This window comes from Aspergillus neoniger (genome assembly GCF_003184625.1).
Source record: "Aspergillus neoniger CBS 115656 unplaced genomic scaffold BO87scaffold_16, whole genome shotgun sequence".
In the NCBI taxonomy this organism is placed as follows: Eukaryota; Fungi; Ascomycota; class Eurotiomycetes; order Eurotiales; family Aspergillaceae; genus Aspergillus; species Aspergillus neoniger.
This window is the reverse complement of record NW_020291144.1, coordinates 414,646-434,615: the sequence shown is the minus strand read 5'-3', so window position 1 is coordinate 434,615 and position 19,970 is coordinate 414,646. Positions and strand designations below refer to the sequence as shown.

Here is a 19,970-nt window from a genome sequence, read left to right as displayed (position 1 = left end):
GGGGTCATAGCGGGCCGGAGATACGAAGGGTAGAAACTGTATGTACAAGCGGGATGAAGAGGAAAGGGTGCTAGTCACCAGGGCACCCGGTGACGAAGCGAGAGGGGCTCTAGAAACGAAGGAATGCCGGATAAGGCATCACGGATCTAGCCAATATATTTGGCTGCTGCGATGTGGCTTGGAGCCGTTTGCTTGGACTTGCAGGCTTGTTTAGAAGCCTGCTTTGATGCGTGAGTGTCAACATGTCCATCACGCTGCTCCCATGGATGGGCACTCCAAGCACATGCAGGAGGGCCAGCATTGGCCACGAGACCAATTGCTGATAGTATTGTGGTTACTGTGAGTCGAAGGTGACTAAAAGTTGGTAGGCCTGCGTCCGCTCTGCAAAAGACTCGGGGGCCGGCCCGGTTCATTGGCTTCGCGAGGCGCAGGGGTCGTAGAGAATGGAGGAGGGGGCGACGTGGGAGTCGCTGGGGACATGTTGCGGTATGGCGGTGCTTGGAAGCCGGGGGAAGGCTGGCGGTACGGGACCGGACGAGGCGCATTCATGGCCGAGTGGAGCGTCGGAGCTGGAGAGAAGGTCCTGTTAATCGGCATCGGCTGCCCGTACGTGCCGGTATCCGGAGGCATCTGATGCTGCGGCATGTAGTGCGGGTACGCAGGCTCTGGGGGCATATAGTTCGGGTGCATGCCGTCCATGGGCATCTGGTATGGCTGCATGCCATCCATAGGTGCATGATGAGGCTGAGTCGCGTCCATAGGCATATACTGCGGTTGCGTGGTATAGGTGGGAGCCGGTGACATGTTATGGAAGCGGTCCTCGTGAGGATACTCGCTGTAAGGCTGGTGCTCATATGGAGAAACGGGTGGAGGCGACCGTGGGCCGGGCGCGTGATAGCCATATGCGTCCGGGCCATCATATCCGTCGTATCCTCGAGGCTCAGCATGGTATGCGCCTGGCGCAGCAGGCGTTCCGGTCCTCAACGGCGGAGGCCCCCCGTAGCCTCCCGTAACAGACCGGGCTCCAGAGGGCATGCGACGAGGCTCCTGGTTCGCATTGCTCAGAGGCTTCATCTCGAGTGATTCCGCGTGAGGGTTCTCATCCTCGACCTTCTTTGTCACGGCACTTTCCCAGGTAGGCATGGCGGGCAACGCATCCTCGTCAAACTTTCCGTTCGCAGGACTCGACGGCGTATCGAATCGTGCAACCTCTGCTCCACGGTACACGGGCGGTGCCTGTGGTTGGTAGGGTGTCTGATAGGCGTTGTTCATAGGTGCTGGCATGGTCGGCATGGCAGGCATGGGGGGCGGTTGATCATATTGGTCGTCCAAGTACTTTTGCTTGTTCCTCTTTCTCTTGAAACCTGGACAGCACTTGAAGCAACATCCACAACAGCATTTGCAACATTGCACACCACAGCACAGGCAATTGATCACGCAGGCGATGACGGAGAGGACAATCAGCGCGGCGATGATGATAGCGACGATAACAGGCCACCTAGGTAGTAGTCTGAGTCAGAAGGCATCCAACAAGCAGCAATTGAAACAGAAACTCACTTGCAGTAAGCCTTGGACATGCACTTGTCCCAACTAGTGAACGTACTGGCGTCGGACTTGAGATCGCTCACAACATCCCTCGCCCACAAGGGGACGGAAGCCTTATCCACCGGACTCATTATCCTGGCAAGACGTGCGCGATCCACCGGGAAATCCTTCGAGTCCCACAGCCGACCAAAGACGGTATAGAGCGTGTTCCTGACACACGGCGGGCGTAATCATGCAACAAATGCACGGTATGAGATAAGCGACTGTGCACCAAGGGATAGTTTCTTTCAATCCGGTTTTCGAAGTAAATTGGTTTAATGAACGGTTAGCAGAGACACATCTGGCTTTGCCTTCTGACACTGATTTGGTATCGTAATGAGTGGCTCAAATTGCGGCGTTCCGCGACAGTCGCACCGTGGGAAGGGAGGGAGAGGAGAGCGCGCAAGTGCTCAACCAGGCGATCGGAATTGATTCAAGGAGAGACACAAGAAATAGTGATGATCTATTCTTGTAAAAAGGAGAGACTTCCTCCAAAACAGGGAGGATGAAAGAGAGAGATCCGAATCGTCAGATGAAGATGGACGAGAGAAAAGCAATGAATGTGGAAATTAATGATGGTGGTAGTGGTGGTGGTGGGTGTGTAGTGCGGACCGCGAAACAGTGCTCCGCCACAGCCTCCCAGGGGAATTGGGGATAGATTTATCGGATCATGTGCAGATCGCCAGGGAATCTGCAAGGCGGACACAATAAGTCGCCAGATGCGATACCTCCTCGAACCACCAGTAAAGGAAGGACTCTGGTCGTGAGGGATGAAAAAGTTCGTCCCCGAGGCCGAAAGAAGGGAAGGGATATGGGGGAGGGAAGGGCGACCGAAAGAAGGCAAACAAGAAGAAAACGAGGGATGCAACAGCGGGTTTAATTTGATTTAAATTCGGCTGGGGAGGAGAAGAACAGGCACTTCAACTCAGGAACAGGAGATCAGCGCGCATTGCGGAGAGCCACTCACTGACTTTAGTTTTTGCTGTCCGCCCATCGCAATTGAATTCAGGCGAGCGACTGTATTTACACTGCTATACACATAGAATCTCACTACTGGATCGGGTGTAATACCAGTGTCTGACCGGGTCAGGGAGGGTTAATCTGTCTCGAACCCAGCTAACCAGCAGATGAAACCGCCCGTTTCCTGCCTCGCCGGACCCTCTCCACTGCTGTCGATCTCTCCCATCGCATGGCCTTTTCCTCTTACTCTTCTGCTGTTCCAGCATGCTGCCCAGTCTTATTGGCAGTCGCGGTGCCCACCCCAGCATGGTGGTATACATGGATGCGTTTCTTGGGACCGACACTCAGCCTCCCGAAGTACTACACAACCCACTGTATTCCAATTAGTTTCGGGGGACTCTATCTAGATATTCTCCGAACAATACGAGAGATATAATATTACTTATCTACGGAGTACTATCTGCTACTCTGCGACTAATCAGTTACCTGAACGCTGCCAAGGGAAGGGGTATCCCAACAGTCGTCCAGGGGGAAGGATAATCACTGATCGCTTCCCACCCCCCGTTCGCCCTTCACAGACTAGTTTCGATTAGGCGCGGGTTCGACCCAACGAACAGGATACGAAGTTCGCACAGAACAGGCAGATATCGGCAGCCCTCGCTTTTGACAGACGGGTCCACCGTTGGATGACAAAACATCATCCTTCGGAACGGTTCCTTCTTCCATAACATTAACATTGTACTTTGTAGTAGTAAGCTATTCACGTTTGGTTGGTGTCGGCTGCCTTCACCTCATATATCACACAGCCGAGGACAATAATCGCAGTGGAAGAGACATAGATAAGAACAAAAGAGAGAGAGAGAAAAAAAATTGAAACGATAAAAGAAATGCTGGCGCCATAATCATAGAGCATAGAAAAACTACCCCGATAAGTCATTATAATACGAGTACCATGGAGTTTTAAATAAATAGGCACAAAGAAACTCATAAACCCGTCACACGTTGGCCCCTGGTATCCCTCCTAGCACAAAACGCTATGAGACGCAGAAAGCGACATATCCCATAATTGATCATCGAATAGACGCCTGGGTAATTACATAATAGTCGATCGCAAGGAACCCCCTTGGATCGGGTATCTGGAGACAGAGAGGAGGAGGAAGAGAGAGAAGTCGTTTCACGGAATACTGGTCGGAGCGTTACACCTTGGAAGCCCCCTCGGGAGGAGGACCCGGTGGTGGCTGGTACACCCGTTCGCCACCGTGGTATGCGTTCGGCGGTTGTTGTAGCTCGATTCCCGTCTGCTGGCCTCCAAAGTAACCATAAGCTTGCGGTTGAGGAGTGTATTGGGGCGGCGGTTGTTGTTGGTAGTAAGGGTCTGCGTAGTATGGTCGTTGACCTTGTTGCTGTGCTTGTTGCTGAGACTGTTGGAAGGTCGGAGGAGGGCCGGCAAGCCATGCAGTGCCGGGGTGAGGTCGGAGCCCTTGTCTGCGCCGACGGCGGGCGTTGTAGCATCTACCGAACTTGTTAGTCTCCAATCACAGTGGCAGGATCCTGGAACAGGCAGATGAGATGCATACGCAAAGAGAAAGAAGATGATTAGCGCCACAGCGACAATGACTGCGAACGCGATCCAACGACCCCAATCATACCAAGTGCTGCCATCGCACACTTCGCCATTGACGGTGGGATAGCTAGAAAGAGACGGTCAGCCACCCGAACTAATGTACAACAACAGTACTAAAGGCCATTCATGATTGAAGCGGCCTAGAAAGCGCTCCAACCAGGGATGATCAGGCAGATAAGCCAGTCATAAACATACCAGTCTCGACGTCGAAGTAGAACATCCATGGTGGCTGCACCTTCTGTATCGGAGGCCTGGGAGGCGCGGAAGATGACGTCGATCAGGCCGGTACAGGGAACGGTAAGTCTAGAGCGAAGTGGAAAAGAAAGTATGCGGCGGCAGGTCAATATAGACAAAACCAGTGGGAGGAGAATCGCAAAGTTTCAGTAACTCCTTCGGGGCGAGGAAGGGATTCAGACAGGAGTAAGGTAGGGGGGGAAAGGGAAGAAGCAGTGAAGTTCTTCTGGGCGTCTGAAGGCAGCAGCAAAGCGAAAGGAACTGCACGGGTAAGTTATTATGGGGACTGGCCGGCGATTGGGTAAGGTAGGGCTGGAAAAGCTGGTGCCAGTGTGGCTCAGTGGCTGGGCAAACACCCCGGGAACGATGAATAAACTTCTACTTGTTGTTGGTGAGGTGATCGGAAGGAAGGGGAGTTGGAAAAGAAATGATTTATTAATTATGAATAATAGTGAATTTTAAGAAAAGAAAAATATTTCTTTGACTAGTCTTGTCTTGTGTTTTCAAACATGAATGATGGTGGCCTAATACTACTTAATTTTAGTTGGACTAGACAGATCCAACCATTTCCGTTGAAGAATCTTTAAGCAGACTAGACTCCGTAGTAGTAAGTCATTCCCAAAGGTCAACTTCGGGCAGTGTTTGACGTAGTAAGTAGTATTCTTTGCCCTTCCCACCCCCACAGCTGGCAAAGTGTCGTACGTAGTCCATTTCCAAGTAGCCACTCGACACATCAAATGGTAGCAGTGAACCAGACTTTCTACATAGTAATAGAACTAGAGAGGGGAATAAAAGTTTAATAATAATAAAAAAATACCTAACTTAGTTTGTTTGTTCCCGAATTCCGACGGTGAATAATGATATGTAAATGAATGGTTCATGAATCATTTAGATCTACATACCGCGTTCATCCACCGTTCCACTAAACTAAGAGTGTCAAAAAGCGCGAGGATATCTAAGACCTCGGATCGCATTCGGTGGAGCCTGTGACTGCAACGACCGGCACTAGACTAGTCGATTATCCTATCCGCCCACTGCTGTCTCTCCAAAATTCGGGTGCCTGTTCTCAAATTGCCAATTATTCAACCTCCTCCTCCCATCGCGTGCCTCTTTCATCCACTCATCCATCTCTTTTGAGTTGGGACCACTCTTAACCACGTCTTGTCGTGTCTTTTCTCCTCACTTTTTCCGAAAAGTCAAGTCAACCAAGACATAATCACGGTGTGCTTGTTTAATCTTGGGTCCGCTACCAGAGCACCTATTAGTATCATTGTTGAACGGTCGGCAGATATTCAGTGCCTCGGCACGATGCAAACCATGCTCACTCACTAAAGACTCACGTCACAGCCACGAGTTTTACCGAACAACACCACCAGCAGTAGCAGCATAACCATCATCATCATCCGCTTGACCGCTTGTACTTTGCAGTTGACATGCAATAGATCAGTAACCAACTAATATTTGCTGTACCCATGACCTGGCCTCGATCTCGATCCTCATATTGCATTATTGTTTTGCCTAGAGGCAAAAGTAGTATCCGGAAGAAATTCTATCCAGTCTCATGTCTCTACGGAGCACTCCGCCGCGTGTCCGGGTTGCCTTTTCCGGCCCTTGATTTGAGATTTCTTTGTCAATACTCTCTCATCTCACGTAAAAGAGGTACAGTAAGCCATGTCATACCTACTTTCTTGCTTACTCTGTTGCTGCAATCATACTATACACACGCATCTGTTCAAGGGTATATGTCCAAAATTGGCAACCCGACAACAGTAAAGTATCATATCCGACACACTAGCACGGTCACAGACATAGTCACTTTCAAACCGATACTTAAGTGAGATGCATTATACAACTAGCCTGCTATTATTATAATAGCCTGCTGCACCTCTCTTAATTAATGCTTATCTTGTATGATATGAATGGAGGCTGGATGAACGGAGACAGACAAAGCCAGCCCACTCAATCTTCGGCACTAATTCGGCCTACTACCTAGATAGCTCGTGTTTCAGGTTTATGGCGGGGGTGATTACTACTAGTCTCTCAATGCAGTCCATACCGGATAGGTACTCCGTAGATAGATAGTATAGGCTGCTTTGCTAATTCGTGTATCATTTAGATCAAACAAATACACCTGAGCTTAATTAGGAATGACAGTTACTACTAATCAAATTACAAATAAGGACTGAGTTGCTCAGGCTGGACTACTTACAGATTTGTGTATAGGTTAGATACTCCCTGAGGTAATAAACGCTATAGAGCACCGAGAATAGATGAATAGTACTGTGCAGTTAGACAGATACATTGGCCACGCCTCGCTGCAAGTCACTTACTTGAACTCAAAGTACTACCTACTGTACACATACCAGCAAAGACAGCCGATCTATACGTAACTGCGCAGCTACTTACTCCATAAATGCAAGCATCTAGGAACTAGTATCATCCATCAATCCCTCACCTGGAAGTCAACAAATACACCGAGAACAAGTAAGCAAACAGAGTACTCCATACCACTCTGTAAACTAAACCGGCATATAACCAGTCATCAACCACACAACTCAACAAATAGCCCCCATTTCGGAAGGAAAAGAAAGAAAGCAAGCAAGCAAAGCGCACCAGCCATAAACCTTCGCAGATGCCCCGGGGAGGGAAAGAGGAGGAGGGGGGAAGTACAAGTTGTTTGGCGGGGTGGGATTTGCTGGGGAGGCTTGATTAGTTCCCGTCTGCGCATCTGCATTGCCAACGCATCAGTTGGTCTGTGTGTGGCCCTGTTGGCCATGATCCTGCTTGGGGATTTATTTTTCTTTTCTTTGCGCCCTCGAATAATTCATGTTTGCCGCGTCTCTTTGTCTCTTTCTTTCCTTCTCTCTTCTCTACTTTGCATCTGTCTGGCCTTTTCTTTCGGGCTTTGGTGCTGAGTTCCTTCACTCAGCTACCTGCTTGCAAGCTAGCTACATTGGACTGACTGATGGTCATGTGCTTATTGGGCATTAATTGATTTCTCCCCAACTCTTGCTCTTTCTCTTTCTCTTTCTCTCACTCTCGCTGGCGCTTCAATTCTCGATTGTCGAGCTACTTGCTAACTATGCAGTTCTTTTTCTCTTCTTCTTCAATGTCCGCAACCCACGCGGTTCAGGTTTCGTTTTCCACTATGAAGGACGGCCTTGAGGAACATAAAATACAGAAAAGTACATTGAAACTGACATCATTGCTTGAAAATCAAACCAAATGACTCCATGACAGGGTTGAGGTGCTGAAGATCGGACAAATGTTACGCTGAAGCTCAATGTGTGTCTGGTTCACGTCGTTCACATCATTACATCGGGGCTGCGAGCCGCATCGTTTTTGCAGTCTACAAGAGATCCATCTCGTGGATGGGATCAAGGAGAGGAGGCTCTGAGGGATTGATCCCCCAGCGTTTATCAAGCGGAGTCGCTGACGACACGTCGTTCATCGACTGGCTCGAGCGATTAGCCAATGCAGAACAGCATCGAGGTTCGTCTCCTCTTTAGCGCTGATCCCATAGCAGCTCACTTCGCGATGAGTGATGGATTTCAGGTCCATCTCGTGGATCAGATCGTCGACCGACAGCTTCTCCGGAAGGTCGGACTTGTTCCCAAGAACCAACAGTGGGATCCCATTAAGCGTCTCTTTGTTCATCAGCTCGTGCAACTCCTCTTTGGCTACGGGTAAGGCAGCCCGATCTGCTGCATCCACAATGTACCTGTCCGGCCATTAGCGCTGCCAGGGTACCAAGACATGTTCCAGACAAACTTGAACACTTACACGATCGCATTCACTCCACGACAGTATCGCTCCCACATCGGTCGAAACCGTGGCTGTCCACCTAGATCCCAGCTGGATGGACATTAGATACATCGCGCACAGGCATCTCGCAGCTCCATACTGGGGCACCATACCATTTGAGAGTCACATGTCCCTTCTGAACTCGTTTCGTGTTGAACCCGATCGTGGGAATAGAACTGAAATGGGATTTAGCCAGATGATCCAGTGTCGCTCTGTCAGGCCAGGCCCTACAGGATGGAAACTTACTCTACAGTGAACTCGCCGCCCTATACTGCGGGATTAGCGCCGAGGACCGATAACACGGGAAGATGCGTTCAGTCGCCGTGGGGGGAAAGGCATACCGCAAGCACACGTAACAACGAAGACTTTCCTGCATTCTGGAGACCAATCATGGTCACATCCATCTCCGTCGCCCTGCGGGTGCGAATATATCATAATGGCACTTAGCAAATCGAATGATTCCTTATCTGCGGGGACGGGCCGAAGAGGGGGGACCGTTCCCGGAGAAAAAGCGATTACTTATTGGGACGGCGGCCCACTTACCAGAACATCCTCAGGAGCCAGTCATAGATCGTGCGAAAGATACCCGCCATGTTGATTATCGAAAGGGTTTGCGCCTTGTGTCGTTTGCGCGATCAGAGCAACGAGGGTGACGGGATAGTTTAAGTAGGGGGAAGGCTTGACTTGGTGGAAGCAGGTCGAAAGGGCGCGCGCGCACTGCTTGTCTCGGCTGGTGGGCGATCGACGACGGGTGGGAGAAATATATCGACACTTCCTGGGCAGAGGGATTTTGTAAGGTTAAGTGGGGGTGGAGTGGATTGCTGAAAAGGGAGAGCAACAGAGCCTTCTCTTTCCCGGGCAGGGAAAAGCAGAGGATTAGATGTGGGTTGTAGTGTTGGATGGAAAGATGCGAAGTGTGGAAAATAGTAGGTGGTAGTAACCGGTGTGCTGGGAAATAATGGGCGGGTGGATTCGAAAAAAGAGGCGGCGGTCGTAGCAAGTTTCCCACGTCCGAGCAGCAGCTGAGCAGGAAAAGAAGGTGAGAGGGTGAGGTCGAAGCGGCGCGAAAAAAGAAAGGCGGCAATTTCCCCAGGGTCGGGTTGGTTGTTCCCTAATCCCCAGTGATGGCAGCAGCCAGAAAAGAATATTTCTTCTTCTGATGTCTCTTCGCTTTGCGGTGAAACTAGAGCTGGTCCGATCTATGGGCACGCATGACCGTTCGCTTTTGCGCCGCCGCGCGCTGGAGGGGAGCGCCTAGTAGTCTAGTCCTGCCCGGTCCCTGTCAGTGATTTTTTTGGCTGGGTTTGGTTGTCTGTGTCCGGACTCAGCATCCAGTAATTAACTAACTAACTAATTAGACTAGCTACTCGGAGTAGTTAGTTTAATGCCCAGGTCCCGTGTCAATCACTCGTATATTCCGGGAATCTGTAAAGAGGGATCAAAAGGACCAACTAGTCACGGTTAGTTGCTCACTGGAGTGGGAACCGGTGGCTCTCAGTCGCACGAGGAAGTCATTAATTATCGACAAACCGGGAAATGGAGAGACAGTCCCCGAGCAGCAATGATGATATTATTAACAGCTGCGCTTTCAAATGGCAGCCAATAGTCGCGGCTTAGCCCAGTCAATCTGTCGCCGGCGGATTGATACTAGTAACTACCGGACTAGTTCGTAGTATCTCCAATTGTCGGCCTCCCTGTCGACCCGCCTTATCACCAAATATTAATTATCTTCCTCCCCGGAAGAGTAAATGCGTGCGGTCAATAAGGTAGTAGTAGTCCAGGATAATAATGGAAGTTTGGAAACTACGTATCCACACTTGAGAACAGGCAGATTTTTCTCCGATAAATCAGTTAGTAGTTACATTACTGAGTGATTAATTGAGTTAAGCTGGGACTGACGCATTCCGGGTTTGCCTTGTTGCCTAAGGCGGTTCTTCCCTGTCCCGTGCGTCTGTCCCGTGACGTATGCATAGATTATGTAATTGACTCTATCTGCTATGTATGCCTCAGGCAGTGACTGCACTATCTCCACGTGATGATATCTGTCCGCCGGATCCACCTCGAAAAATTTCCCCGTCGAGCGACGACGAGGTTCGTTGCTCTCCAGACCAGCACTCCGGCTCTCTGTGCGAGTCGCATCTCCTCTCCTCTACCTCCCTCGTGGCTCTCGCGATCCCTTATACCAAGGGAATGAGCATTGGGCCCGCTTAATAGCACCTATCTTCACTCCGGTGCTTCGGAAACTACGGATACGGAAGTTTGATCGAACTTTTCCCGCCTCATTCGACCTCCCGGCCACGACGGCTTGAGATAATTCACCATGGCCCCCGCGGCGACAGACACGAACTGGTCGGTCAATTACGACGTCCTGAGACGGGAGAAGCTTTTCCGCAACCCTCCCAAGGACCAGACCGCATACCCGGCCTTGGCGGCTGCCATCCGGCCGCATGTCGATTCTTTCAATGCGCTCTTCGACGGCCCCAAGACGCTGGAGGCGGCCCTGAAGGATATTGGCACCAAGACCTTTATAGACGGTGAAGCCGAGACTCCCGAACAAAAGAAGGCGCGGCTGGCAGAGGGGCGCAAGGCGCCCAAGCGGAACAAGCTGCATGTCCGTGTTAGCGAGGTTTTCCTTGAGAAGCCAGCCCTGCCTGCGTCGAACAAGTTCACTTCCCGCAACCGCAACATCTACCCCTCGGAATGCAGAGAACGCCATGCGACGTACCGTGGAAAGCTCCGCGCCAGACTTGAATGGCGCGTCAACAATGGCGATTGGATGGAGTCGGTCAGAGAATTGGGTCAGGTTCCCATCATGTTGAGGGTGAGTGCGATTACATTAGCAGTTGGATTGAGTATGCAGGGAAAAACCTCTTGTCTAACGTTGCGTGATTTTCCAGACCAACCGCTGCCATCTGGAGAAGGCCACGCCTAATGAACTTGTTGAGCACAAGGAAGAGTCGGAGGAATTGGGTGGTTATTTCATTGTCAACGGTAATGAGAAGCTCATTCGAATGTTGGTCGTTGGAAAGCGCAACTACCCCATGGCGATTATTCGTGGTTCCTTCGTTCGCCGTGGACACACCTACACCAAGTATGGTGTTCAAATACGTTCGGTGCGGCCCGATCAGACGTCGCAGACCAACGTCCTTCACTACCTTACCGACGGTAACCTGACTTTCCGTTTCTCGTGGCGCAAGGCCGAGTATCTCGTCCCGGTGATGATGATCCTCAAGGCCTTGGTGGAGACGAACGACCGCGAAATCTTCGAGGGCATCGTTGGCAGCGCTTCTTCCGAGGGAATCAAGAACACCTTCGTGACTGACCGTGTCGAGCTGCTTCTGCGGGTTTACAAGGCATACAACACACACAGTCGCGCCGCTTGCCGGGCCTACCTCGGAGAGAAGTTCAGACCCGTCCTCGGTGTGCCCGCAGACATGTCCAACGAGGATGCTGGTACCGAGTTCCTCCGCAAGGTCGTTCTGCCTCACCTTGGGAACCAGAACGTCACCGAGAACCAGGACTACGACAAGTTCAAGATGCTCCTGTTCATGATCCGAAAGCTCTATGCTCTGGTTGCTGGCGACTGCGCTCCTGACAACCCGGATGCTGTTTCCAACCAGGAGATCCTGCTTGGTGGATTCCTCTACGGAATGATCTTGAAGGAAAGAATCGAGGAATGGGTGAGGTCCTTCCAGCCAATCCTCAGGGATTGGTCCAACCGCAATGCCGGTGCCACGTTCACCGATCCGGCCTTTGAAAGGGATTTCCTGGCCAAGGTCGTCAAGCGCTCGAACGAGAACATCGGTGGTGCACTGGAGTACTTCCTGTCTACGGGTAACCTCGTCAGTCCTACTGGTCTCGACTTGCAGCAACCGTCCGGTTACACGGTCATGGCGGAAAAGATCAACTTCTACCGTTTCATCAGTCACTTCCGCATGATTCACAGAGGTAGTTTCTTCGCCCAGCTGAAGACGACAACCGTCCGTAAGCTGCTTCCCGAGAGTTGGGGTTTCTTCTGTCCTGTACACACTCCTGATGGTTCGCCCTGTGGTCTGCTCAACCATCTTGCGCACAAGTGCTTGATTGCAACTAGCGACGTGGACACCACTCACATCCCCAAGGCGCTGGTTCAGCTTGGTGTGCGCTCCGACTCGTCTGTCTCTGTGACCGAAAGCGTCACCGTCCAGCTTGATGGTAGAATCATTGGTTACTGCTCACCGAAACAGGCTTCTGCGATCGCGAACACCCTGCGACGCTGGAAGGTCATGGGCTCTGACAAGATCCCGCGCGAGCTGGAAATTGGCTACGTCCCCAACACCAACGGTGGTCAATACCCTGGTATTTACATGTTCTCGCAAGCCGCCAGAATGTACCGCCCCGTCAAGCACCTTGGACTCGACAAGCTGGACTACGTTGGTCCCTTCGAGCAGCCCTTCATGGAGATTGCATGCTTGCCTCAGGATCTCATCTCCGGCGTGTCGACGCACATCGAGTTCACCCCTACCAACATCCTCTCTATCGTCGCCAACATGACGCCTTTCTCCGACCAGAACCAGTCGCCTCGTAACATGTACCAGTGCCAGATGAGCAAGCAAACGATGGGTACACCCGGTACTGCCATCCAATATCGTACAGACAACAAGCTCTACCGACTGCAGACGGGTCAGACACCCATTGTGCGCCCCCCTCTCTACAACGCGTACGGTCTGGACAACTTCCCTAACGGAACCAACGCCGTTGTTGCTATTATCTCCTACACCGGTTACGACATGGACGACGCTATGATTATCAACAAATCCTCCCACGAGCGTGGCTTCGGTTACGGTACGATCTACAAGACCAAGATCCACTCCCTCGACGAGAAGGACTCTCGCCGCGGCAAGTCCAGACGCGAGGTCACCAAGCTCTTCGGTTTCGCCCCTGGAGGCGAGATTCGCGCCGACTGGCGTGCCACTTTGGACGAAGACGGTCTCCCGCACATCGGTGCCCGCGTGAAGGAGGGCAGTCTCGTCGCCGCATGGCACACGGTGCGCTACGACGCCGCTTCCGACTCCTACGTCAACGTTGACGGTATCACCCACTTCGTCAAGTACAAGGACGCCGAAGAAGGATACATCGACAGCGTGCGCATCCTGGGAGCGGAATCCGGAGTCGAGCCCGGCCAGGCCCTCAGCGTCAAGTACCGCATTCCCCGTAAGCCCATCATCGGTGACAAGTTCTCGTCTCGTCACGGTCAAAAGGGTGTTTGCTCTCAGCTCTGGCCCGCCGTGGACATGCCATTTTCCGAGAGTGGTATCCAGCCCGATCTGATCATCAACCCTCACGCTTTCCCCTCTCGTAAGCCCCCCATCCCCATCCCCATCCCCACCTTACCAACCTCATCCCCACTAACCACCACCAGGAATGACCATCGCCCAAATGATCGAATCAATGGCCGGCAAAGCCGGTGCCCTCCACGGCCATCCCCAAGACTCCACGCCCTTCCAATTCTCCGAAGAAAACACCGCGGCCGACTACTTCGGCCACCAGCTCCGCAAAGCCGGATACAACTACTTCGGCAACGAGCCCCTATACAGCGGCATCACGGGCAAGGAATTCGCAGCCGACATCTTCATCGGTGTCGTCCACTACCAACGTCTCCGTCACATGGTGAACGACAAGTTCCAAGTGCGTACCACCGGTCCCGTCAACCAGCTGACCGGCCAACCCGTCAAGGGTCGTGCCAAGGGAGGTGGTATCCGAGTCGGAGAAATGGAGCGCGATTCCCTCATCGCCCACGGCGCCGCCCACATCCTTCAGGACCGTCTCATGAACTGCTCCGATGCTACCCGCTCCTGGATCTGTCGCGACTGCGGCTCCTTCCTCTCCACCCAGGTGGCTGTGTCCTCTGCTGGATCAAGCAAGGCTCGTATTGCCGCTGCAAAGGCCGCTTCGAATCAGCATTCCGGTGCGAACGCTATTAGCGGGGCGCCGAGTATTGTTCGTTGTCGCCGTTGTGCTAGGGAGGCTGTCTTTGAGGATTCCCGCGCGGATGTCTGGGAGGATGGTGATGGTCGTCGCTATGTTGGTGGTGATAATGTTACCGTTGTGGCGGTGCCCGGTGTCTTGAGGTACTTGGATGTTGAGTTGGCGGCTATGGGTATTCGTATGAAGTTCTGGGTGGATAATTAGGGTGCATATATTTATTTTTGTTTTTATCTGTGTGGGGGGATGATGATATAAAAAGCAAACCTTTTTGTTCGTTGTTAGATTGGGGGCGCATTTTCAGCACTGCTTTCTTTGCTATAAAGTTGCTTGATGTTTGGCTTCTTGGGGATGTATGTATGTTACTATGTATGCATTATGTATTTATTCTCTTTTTCATATAGCTATGATCATTTCATCTAGTTCTTATGGTTCGTTTCTGTTACTATAGATTGTAGGGGCTGTGTGGTTGCATGGTTCGCATTGTCTTCGGCAGTACCAACCTCTCAGTACTTCTGGCATGATTACAAGACGACTACTCTTGAGATTACTGTATCAAGGAGCATCACATAATAAAAATCTTAGGCCTAAATAAGAGTATCATATCCACCATACAGAACCCATCAGCACTTCCCGCGCTTACAACTCCGACGTGACATTCGAGAACTCGCCCTTCTCCAGCTTCGTCTTCCAGAATATCGGGTTCATGTCGTTGAAACCGTGGTGCACCCATCCCTCTTCCTTGACATGGTACAGGTTGATGAAACCACCAGAGTACGCGTCACGGTGCATGGCAGCAAGGATACTTCTGCGGCCGAGCTCGAGGGCCTCCTCCTCAGTCAAGTCATAGTGGTAGTTGGCGTCAAGCACACCATATGCGAAGGTCTGACCGGATCCGACACAGAACAGGTTTCCGGGGAGTCGGGTGCCGTCTGAGTCGATGTAGTAGAGAGCGGGTCCTTCTTGGGGCGTCATCTATTGTCGTAAGTTAGATTGGGCATCGATGCATCATGTTTATAGGAAGGGTTCACGTACTCCTGCTAACATCGTTCCCATGCTCAGACCCATTCCCTTGTAGGCATATGTCAGGTTGGCGAGAATCTTCGAGGCAGCGGCGACGGTGATACGGCGCTTGTGACGGATTTCTGTCTTGATGTTAATGAATGTCGTTGAAACAATGGATAATTGAACCTGCCGTGAAGTGTGCATTGCTGGCTCAGATATCTCAACCAGTATTGGCAGTCCTATAACCGGTCGTCAGCTGTTCATCCTAGATCATAATTCTAGCACAGAGCGCGCATTGCTCCACACAGATAGCACATACCGCAGCACCTCCGGCCATGGTGCCCAAAAGGCCGGGAGTGGGCTCATTTGACGGCTTGTCCTCCCCGCGGCTCAACCGCGAAACGGGAATAACCTTCTTGACTGTCTGACTCGCAATCCAGTTTCCAGCAGTAGCTCTCGAATCCGTAGCGACGATCTAGGAGGATAATGGTCAGTGCGAGACGTGGCGGAGGCAGTGATGACGGCATACAATTCCGCCCTGGAATCGGAAAGCCAGTGTCGTCGTTCCGTGGGCAAGTTTGATGGGGCAGCTGGGATTCGAGTGGTCATCGGTCATGGCACGAAGGAAGGCTCTAGACTGGAGATACAGAAAGATGTCAGCCACTGGTTCCGCGATTGGTAAGAAGCATGTAGGAGTGTCGGATCGGTGTCCAGCCCAATCTTAGGCAGCTGCAGCTTTACCACAACCTGACCCCCAGACAAGCAACTTCACAAGGTGTATATCTCACGTTATCAACAGGAGGCAGGTTGAACTTCAGAGAGAGCGGAGGAAGGCTCTCTGTGAGGTCCCGCTGCTCTTGCTCTGAGTAGAACTCATTCTGATGCGGCGGGCGGGAGTATTGAGCGACCAATTTATCCATGTTGTGCAAGGTGTGTTGGTAGATTCAAGGAAGCAACGAGGAGATATATTCTGGAGGATAATGTTGGGTGCGAGAGAGAAGATGGAAGAGGGAGATGGCGATGGCGGGTGCAGCTCGGAGCTCTGAGATGATGCTTTGGAGCTCCCAAGCCGGCGTCCGCGTCACGCTGGCCGCCTGGATCACGTGATGGTACTCCACCAATTATCTAATTACTATGCTATTCCTTTGCATTTAACTTCATATTTCCTATAGTTACTCAACTAGTTACAATAACAGCCACCCTGCTGACGGTATTGTGTCAGGCCTCCCAGTTTTAGAGCGGAGTATACACATATAAGCCAAATACCGTACGTACTAGAACTACAATTATAGATAACGAGCATAGCTAGAAACCAATACACTACCCCCAGTCCTCAGCTCAGATGGGGACTGCCACAGGATGAGCCTGCACCGGGACTGGGCTGATTATTTGCGGAGCTTCGGAGCCTCGTGAGGTGTATGAGAGGCGTGGATCTGGTGCTCGTCGCACTTCCTCTTCCTCTGTTTTTAGAGTCTCCTCCCGGACAGATCCATCTGCCACCTGATCTCCGCCTGTCTGGCTGGAGTATATGTCCTGTGCGGCAGCAGGAGTGGTCTGCTCCTCAACAGCGGGGACGGATGGTCCTTCTGTGCCACCGGTGGCATACCGCTCATCGGCAGCGCTGGTAAAGACCTGTCCTAGAGGACGACCGGGGTATCGCTCCTCGCCAGCACTGGCGGCGACCGGCTCTTGAGCACGGCTGCTATACTGCTCTTCAGTGACACCGGTGGCGCTCTGCTCCTGAGCACGGCCAGCATATTCTTCTGTGACACTTCGATCCACATACTCCTCCGGCGCGACTCCCTCGACATATCGCGCACTGCCTCCATTGACATAGGCCTCTGTGGTGGTACCATTAGTATACTGCTCCCGACCAGTTCCATTTGCTTGTCGCTCCGCGGCGTTCCCATTGACATATCTTTCCTGGCCGGTGCCGTTGACATATCGTTCTTGGCCAGAGCCATTAACGTATCGCTCCTGGCCAGTACCATTGGCATATTGCTCCACACCAGTGCCATTTGTATATCTCTCATGACCAGCGCCATTGACGTAAGAAGCTTCCGCAGAACCATTGACGTCCCGCACAGAGTCTGAGACGGCTGTGTCAGCCGCATATGATGCGCGGCCATTGGTAGCTCTACGGGCGGCAGCTGGCAAAAGGGTACTGTCCGGGAGCTCCCCTGCCGCACTCTGGATAGGCACAGTGGTGCTCTCCCAAGAACGGAGATCATTCTCAGCCTCCTCGAGGATTTGTCTCGTAGAAGATGTGCGATCGTACTCGCGTGGGGAGTCACCAGGAACGACAGGGGTGTCGTCCAGTTGTTCCAGAACGCGACGCGCATGACGAGCAAGCAAGATCTGTTTCTCGTTTCGTTCAATGACCGCAGCAGTGTGGATGTCTAATGCCTCCTTGAGCTTCGACCTGGTCTAAACTCGAACTTTAGCTTCTGCGATATTGCATGCTGCATCGATCTCAATACTTACCACATTAGTCAACTGCGCCTCAGCAACGAGACTCTGAGCCTCCGCCCTGACCAACTCCTGTTCCAGAGTATCGATCTTATGGCTATGTGGCTCCTTCCACTTGAGTCTCTGGATTTCATCTGCGATCTTAGCCCGGTGGTCGCGGGACGGCTGGACCGAGTTCTCCGTGTCACGGATCTGCTTCAGCACGATGCGGTATTCCTCGAGATACTGAGCGAAGGTATCCTCCTGTTCGCCAATCTCGGCCATCAGGACAGCAAACTTGTCGGTGATATCGGCGACAGCATCGTCTTCAGTCCATTCACCCCAGTCGGACAGCTGGGATGCAATAGACACGCGCTCGCGACTGGCCTTCTCATGAGCACCGATGGCAGCATTCTCGTTCTTAATGACCTGGTTCAGCTTCTTGCTCAGCTCGGGCTGCTGAAAGCCGCGCAGCGTAGAGAAGCGGAACCGGGGACGAGCAGTCAATGAACTTCTCCTCCTGTGAGAGAGGTTGCGATTCCTAAGCTGGTCAGTATGCACAAGATGTCCGTGGAGAGATGGGAGCGATATACATGGTTGCGAACTAACTAGGTTATCCACGGTGCCAACTCTCACAATTCAATGTAACACAATGTAGTTTAAAACAGGTACGACGAGCTAACAATGACAGAGAAAGGATTGCACCTTCCTCGAATGATACTTCTTCTGGAATGGACGGATGGCAGATCCTATCCGATGATCACAATTAGTTGCAGTAGCTATACCAATCAACCCACGATCGGTTCATTGATAGATCAATTCTGTGGGGCACGAGGGATAAATGGCATTGATCAATGGTTTAATTATTTCTTTGCATCTGAACAAAATAGACCCTCTGGACAAAGACCGTGACGTCATGCGGAGGACACGGATGGGCATTGAGGTCATCGGCCGGTTGCAGTACAGCCCAGCCATGATGCATCGCGATGGTTCCATGGGAGAGGGAAGTTAGTTGCTCGTTGAACTCTATACAGTAGACGTGAAGTATAACGAGTATATCATAGTGCATAGAGCGACAGGACTGCCCCAAGAGGAAGCCAAGCAAGAGTCATGATATTGAGTAAATGAACCGCATATGCAAAGCGAATCTATATACTTGAGCCAAAATACCATAAACCCAGCACCTCCACTATCGAGCCCGAATATACTCAACCCTAACCTTCCTCCTCCTATCCTCCTCCACCCTATCCACCTCTTCATCCACTTCCTCATCCTCAACTACCTCCTTCCACCTCCCCCGTTCCCTAATAGTAGTAACACCACCACCACCACCACCACCACTAGATCTCCTCCACCCCCCTCTCTCCCTCATAACCACCCACTCCTCCACCCTCTCCCGCTCCTCCTCGGGCTCAAAAACCCCCACACACTCCACCTCCTCCGCCTCCACATCCGGCAACCGACAGAACTCCCTCTCCCTCTCCCTCTCCCTCTCTCTGACATCAATCACCACCGGCGGAGGTGGGGGCGGTAATCTCGGCCGCGGCCACGGCCTCGCAATCCTGACAGGCCTCGCCGGCGGAAGCGGGATGAACGTCTCCTCGACATCTCGAACCTTACTCCGACTTGCTCGGTAAGTATCTCGCTCCCGCTCTCGAAGAGCAGGTGGAGGCGGAGGCTTGCGAGACGGTTGAGGGGGGTGATAGCTTCGCGGTGGGGGGCGGATGGAGATAGAGGTCGTAGTGGAACTGGAGCTGGTGGTGTCGCTGCAGGTGCTGCATGAGCTGTTGGATCTTCGTCGTCTGCGGAAGTTGTGGTGGTGGCTACTATGGTGGTGGTGATGGCGATCGTGGAATCGTGGTGGTGGTGAGGGAGAGGAGGATCGCGAGGAGGAAGAGTCGAGGTTTAGATTGAGGAGTTTGGGGAGGGAGAGGGAGTCGGGGAGGGGTGGGAGGCACATTCTTCTCTTTTCTCTTCTTCTTCTTTGGGTTTATGGTGTAGGGTTTGGATGGAGAAGTGTGGGTTGAGTGTATAGTATGTATAGTATAGCTGGTAGGATATCGATAGGCCTTAGATCTTGGGGAAATGTAGATTGTAATTAGGTAACATTGTTATACTAGATAACAGAGAGTCAAGTCATTCCAAAAAGAGAGCGAAAGAGAAAGACTCGGAGGGAGATACCCATGTTTTCTATATACATTGTACATTTGATAGCCATGCGGGAATCACTTGACCGGGGTAACTCCTGTCATGCGGATGGTCGGGCCCGGTGATAGCGTCACTTAGGCGGATGATATGAGGGTTATTTGGTATCGGGTGGGCGCATCTTATCTGCGATAGTGCTAGT

At 51.9% G+C, this 19,970-nt stretch overlaps 7 protein-coding genes across 7 annotated transcripts; 2 read left to right on the top strand and 5 right to left on the bottom strand.

The window, feature by feature from the left end:
• Positions 1–354: 354 nt before the first annotated feature.
• On the bottom strand, positions 355–1,676 carry BO87DRAFT_386770 (uncharacterized protein; the record flags this gene model as incomplete). The annotated part of the gene is made up of 3 exons (XM_025624773.1): positions 355–1,364; positions 1,416–1,498; positions 1,558–1,676. 3 exons carry the CDS (start codon positions 1,674–1,676, stop codon positions 355–357), a joined length of 1,212 nt encoding a protein of 403 aa, XP_025479763.1.
• A 1,581-nt stretch (positions 1,677–3,257) lies between these two features.
• On the bottom strand, positions 3,258–4,870 carry BO87DRAFT_376654 (resistance to Congo red protein). The gene is made up of 3 exons (XM_025623347.1): positions 4,364–4,870; positions 4,122–4,235; positions 3,258–4,056 (listed from the first exon to the last, which is right to left on the bottom strand). Exons 1-3 carry the CDS (start codon positions 4,390–4,392, stop codon positions 3,741–3,743), a joined length of 459 nt encoding a protein of 152 aa, XP_025479762.1. The 5' UTR covers positions 4,393–4,870; the 3' UTR covers positions 3,258–3,740.
• Positions 4,871–7,177: 2,307 nt separating this feature from the next.
• Positions 7,178–7,743, top strand: BO87DRAFT_376653 (uncharacterized protein). Its single transcript, XM_025623346.1, has 2 exons — positions 7,178–7,587; positions 7,643–7,743. The coding sequence occupies exon 1, from the start codon at positions 7,229–7,231 to the stop codon at positions 7,391–7,393; it is 165 nt and encodes a 54-aa protein (XP_025479761.1). The 5' UTR covers positions 7,178–7,228; the 3' UTR covers positions 7,394–7,587; positions 7,643–7,743.
• Positions 7,744–7,849: 106 nt separating this feature from the next.
• On the bottom strand, positions 7,850–8,799 carry BO87DRAFT_308295 (ADP-ribosylation factor-like protein; the record flags this gene model as incomplete). The annotated part of the gene is made up of 6 exons (XM_025619426.1): positions 7,850–8,123; positions 8,186–8,257; positions 8,320–8,382; positions 8,453–8,472; positions 8,548–8,620; positions 8,750–8,799. 6 exons carry the CDS (start codon positions 8,797–8,799, stop codon positions 7,850–7,852), a joined length of 552 nt encoding a protein of 183 aa, XP_025479760.1.
• Positions 8,800–10,315: 1,516 nt separating this feature from the next.
• On the top strand, positions 10,316–14,587 carry BO87DRAFT_459139 (DNA-directed RNA polymerase I core subunit RPA135). The gene is made up of 3 exons (XM_025628930.1): positions 10,316–11,027; positions 11,104–13,543; positions 13,608–14,587. The coding sequence occupies exons 1-3, from the start codon at positions 10,527–10,529 to the stop codon at positions 14,375–14,377; spliced, it is 3,711 nt and encodes a 1,236-aa protein (XP_025479759.1). The 5' UTR covers positions 10,316–10,526; the 3' UTR covers positions 14,378–14,587.
• A 139-nt stretch (positions 14,588–14,726) lies between these two features.
• pre2 (proteasome core particle subunit beta 5) lies at positions 14,727–16,213 on the bottom strand. The gene is made up of 6 exons (XM_025623345.1): positions 15,964–16,213; positions 15,705–15,812; positions 15,495–15,650; positions 15,366–15,414; positions 15,206–15,315; positions 14,727–15,145 (listed from the first exon to the last, which is right to left on the bottom strand). Exons 1-6 carry the CDS (start codon positions 16,093–16,095, stop codon positions 14,810–14,812), a joined length of 891 nt encoding a protein of 296 aa, XP_025479758.1. The 5' UTR covers positions 16,096–16,213; the 3' UTR covers positions 14,727–14,809.
• A 153-nt stretch (positions 16,214–16,366) lies between these two features.
• BO87DRAFT_359073 (uncharacterized protein) lies at positions 16,367–19,073 on the bottom strand. Its single transcript, XM_025621499.1, has 3 exons — positions 18,832–19,073; positions 17,660–18,227; positions 16,367–17,602 (listed from the first exon to the last, which is right to left on the bottom strand). The coding sequence occupies exons 1-3, from the start codon at positions 18,993–18,995 to the stop codon at positions 16,514–16,516; spliced, it is 1,821 nt and encodes a 606-aa protein (XP_025479757.1). The 5' UTR covers positions 18,996–19,073; the 3' UTR covers positions 16,367–16,513.
• Positions 19,074–19,970: the final 897 nt, after the last annotated feature.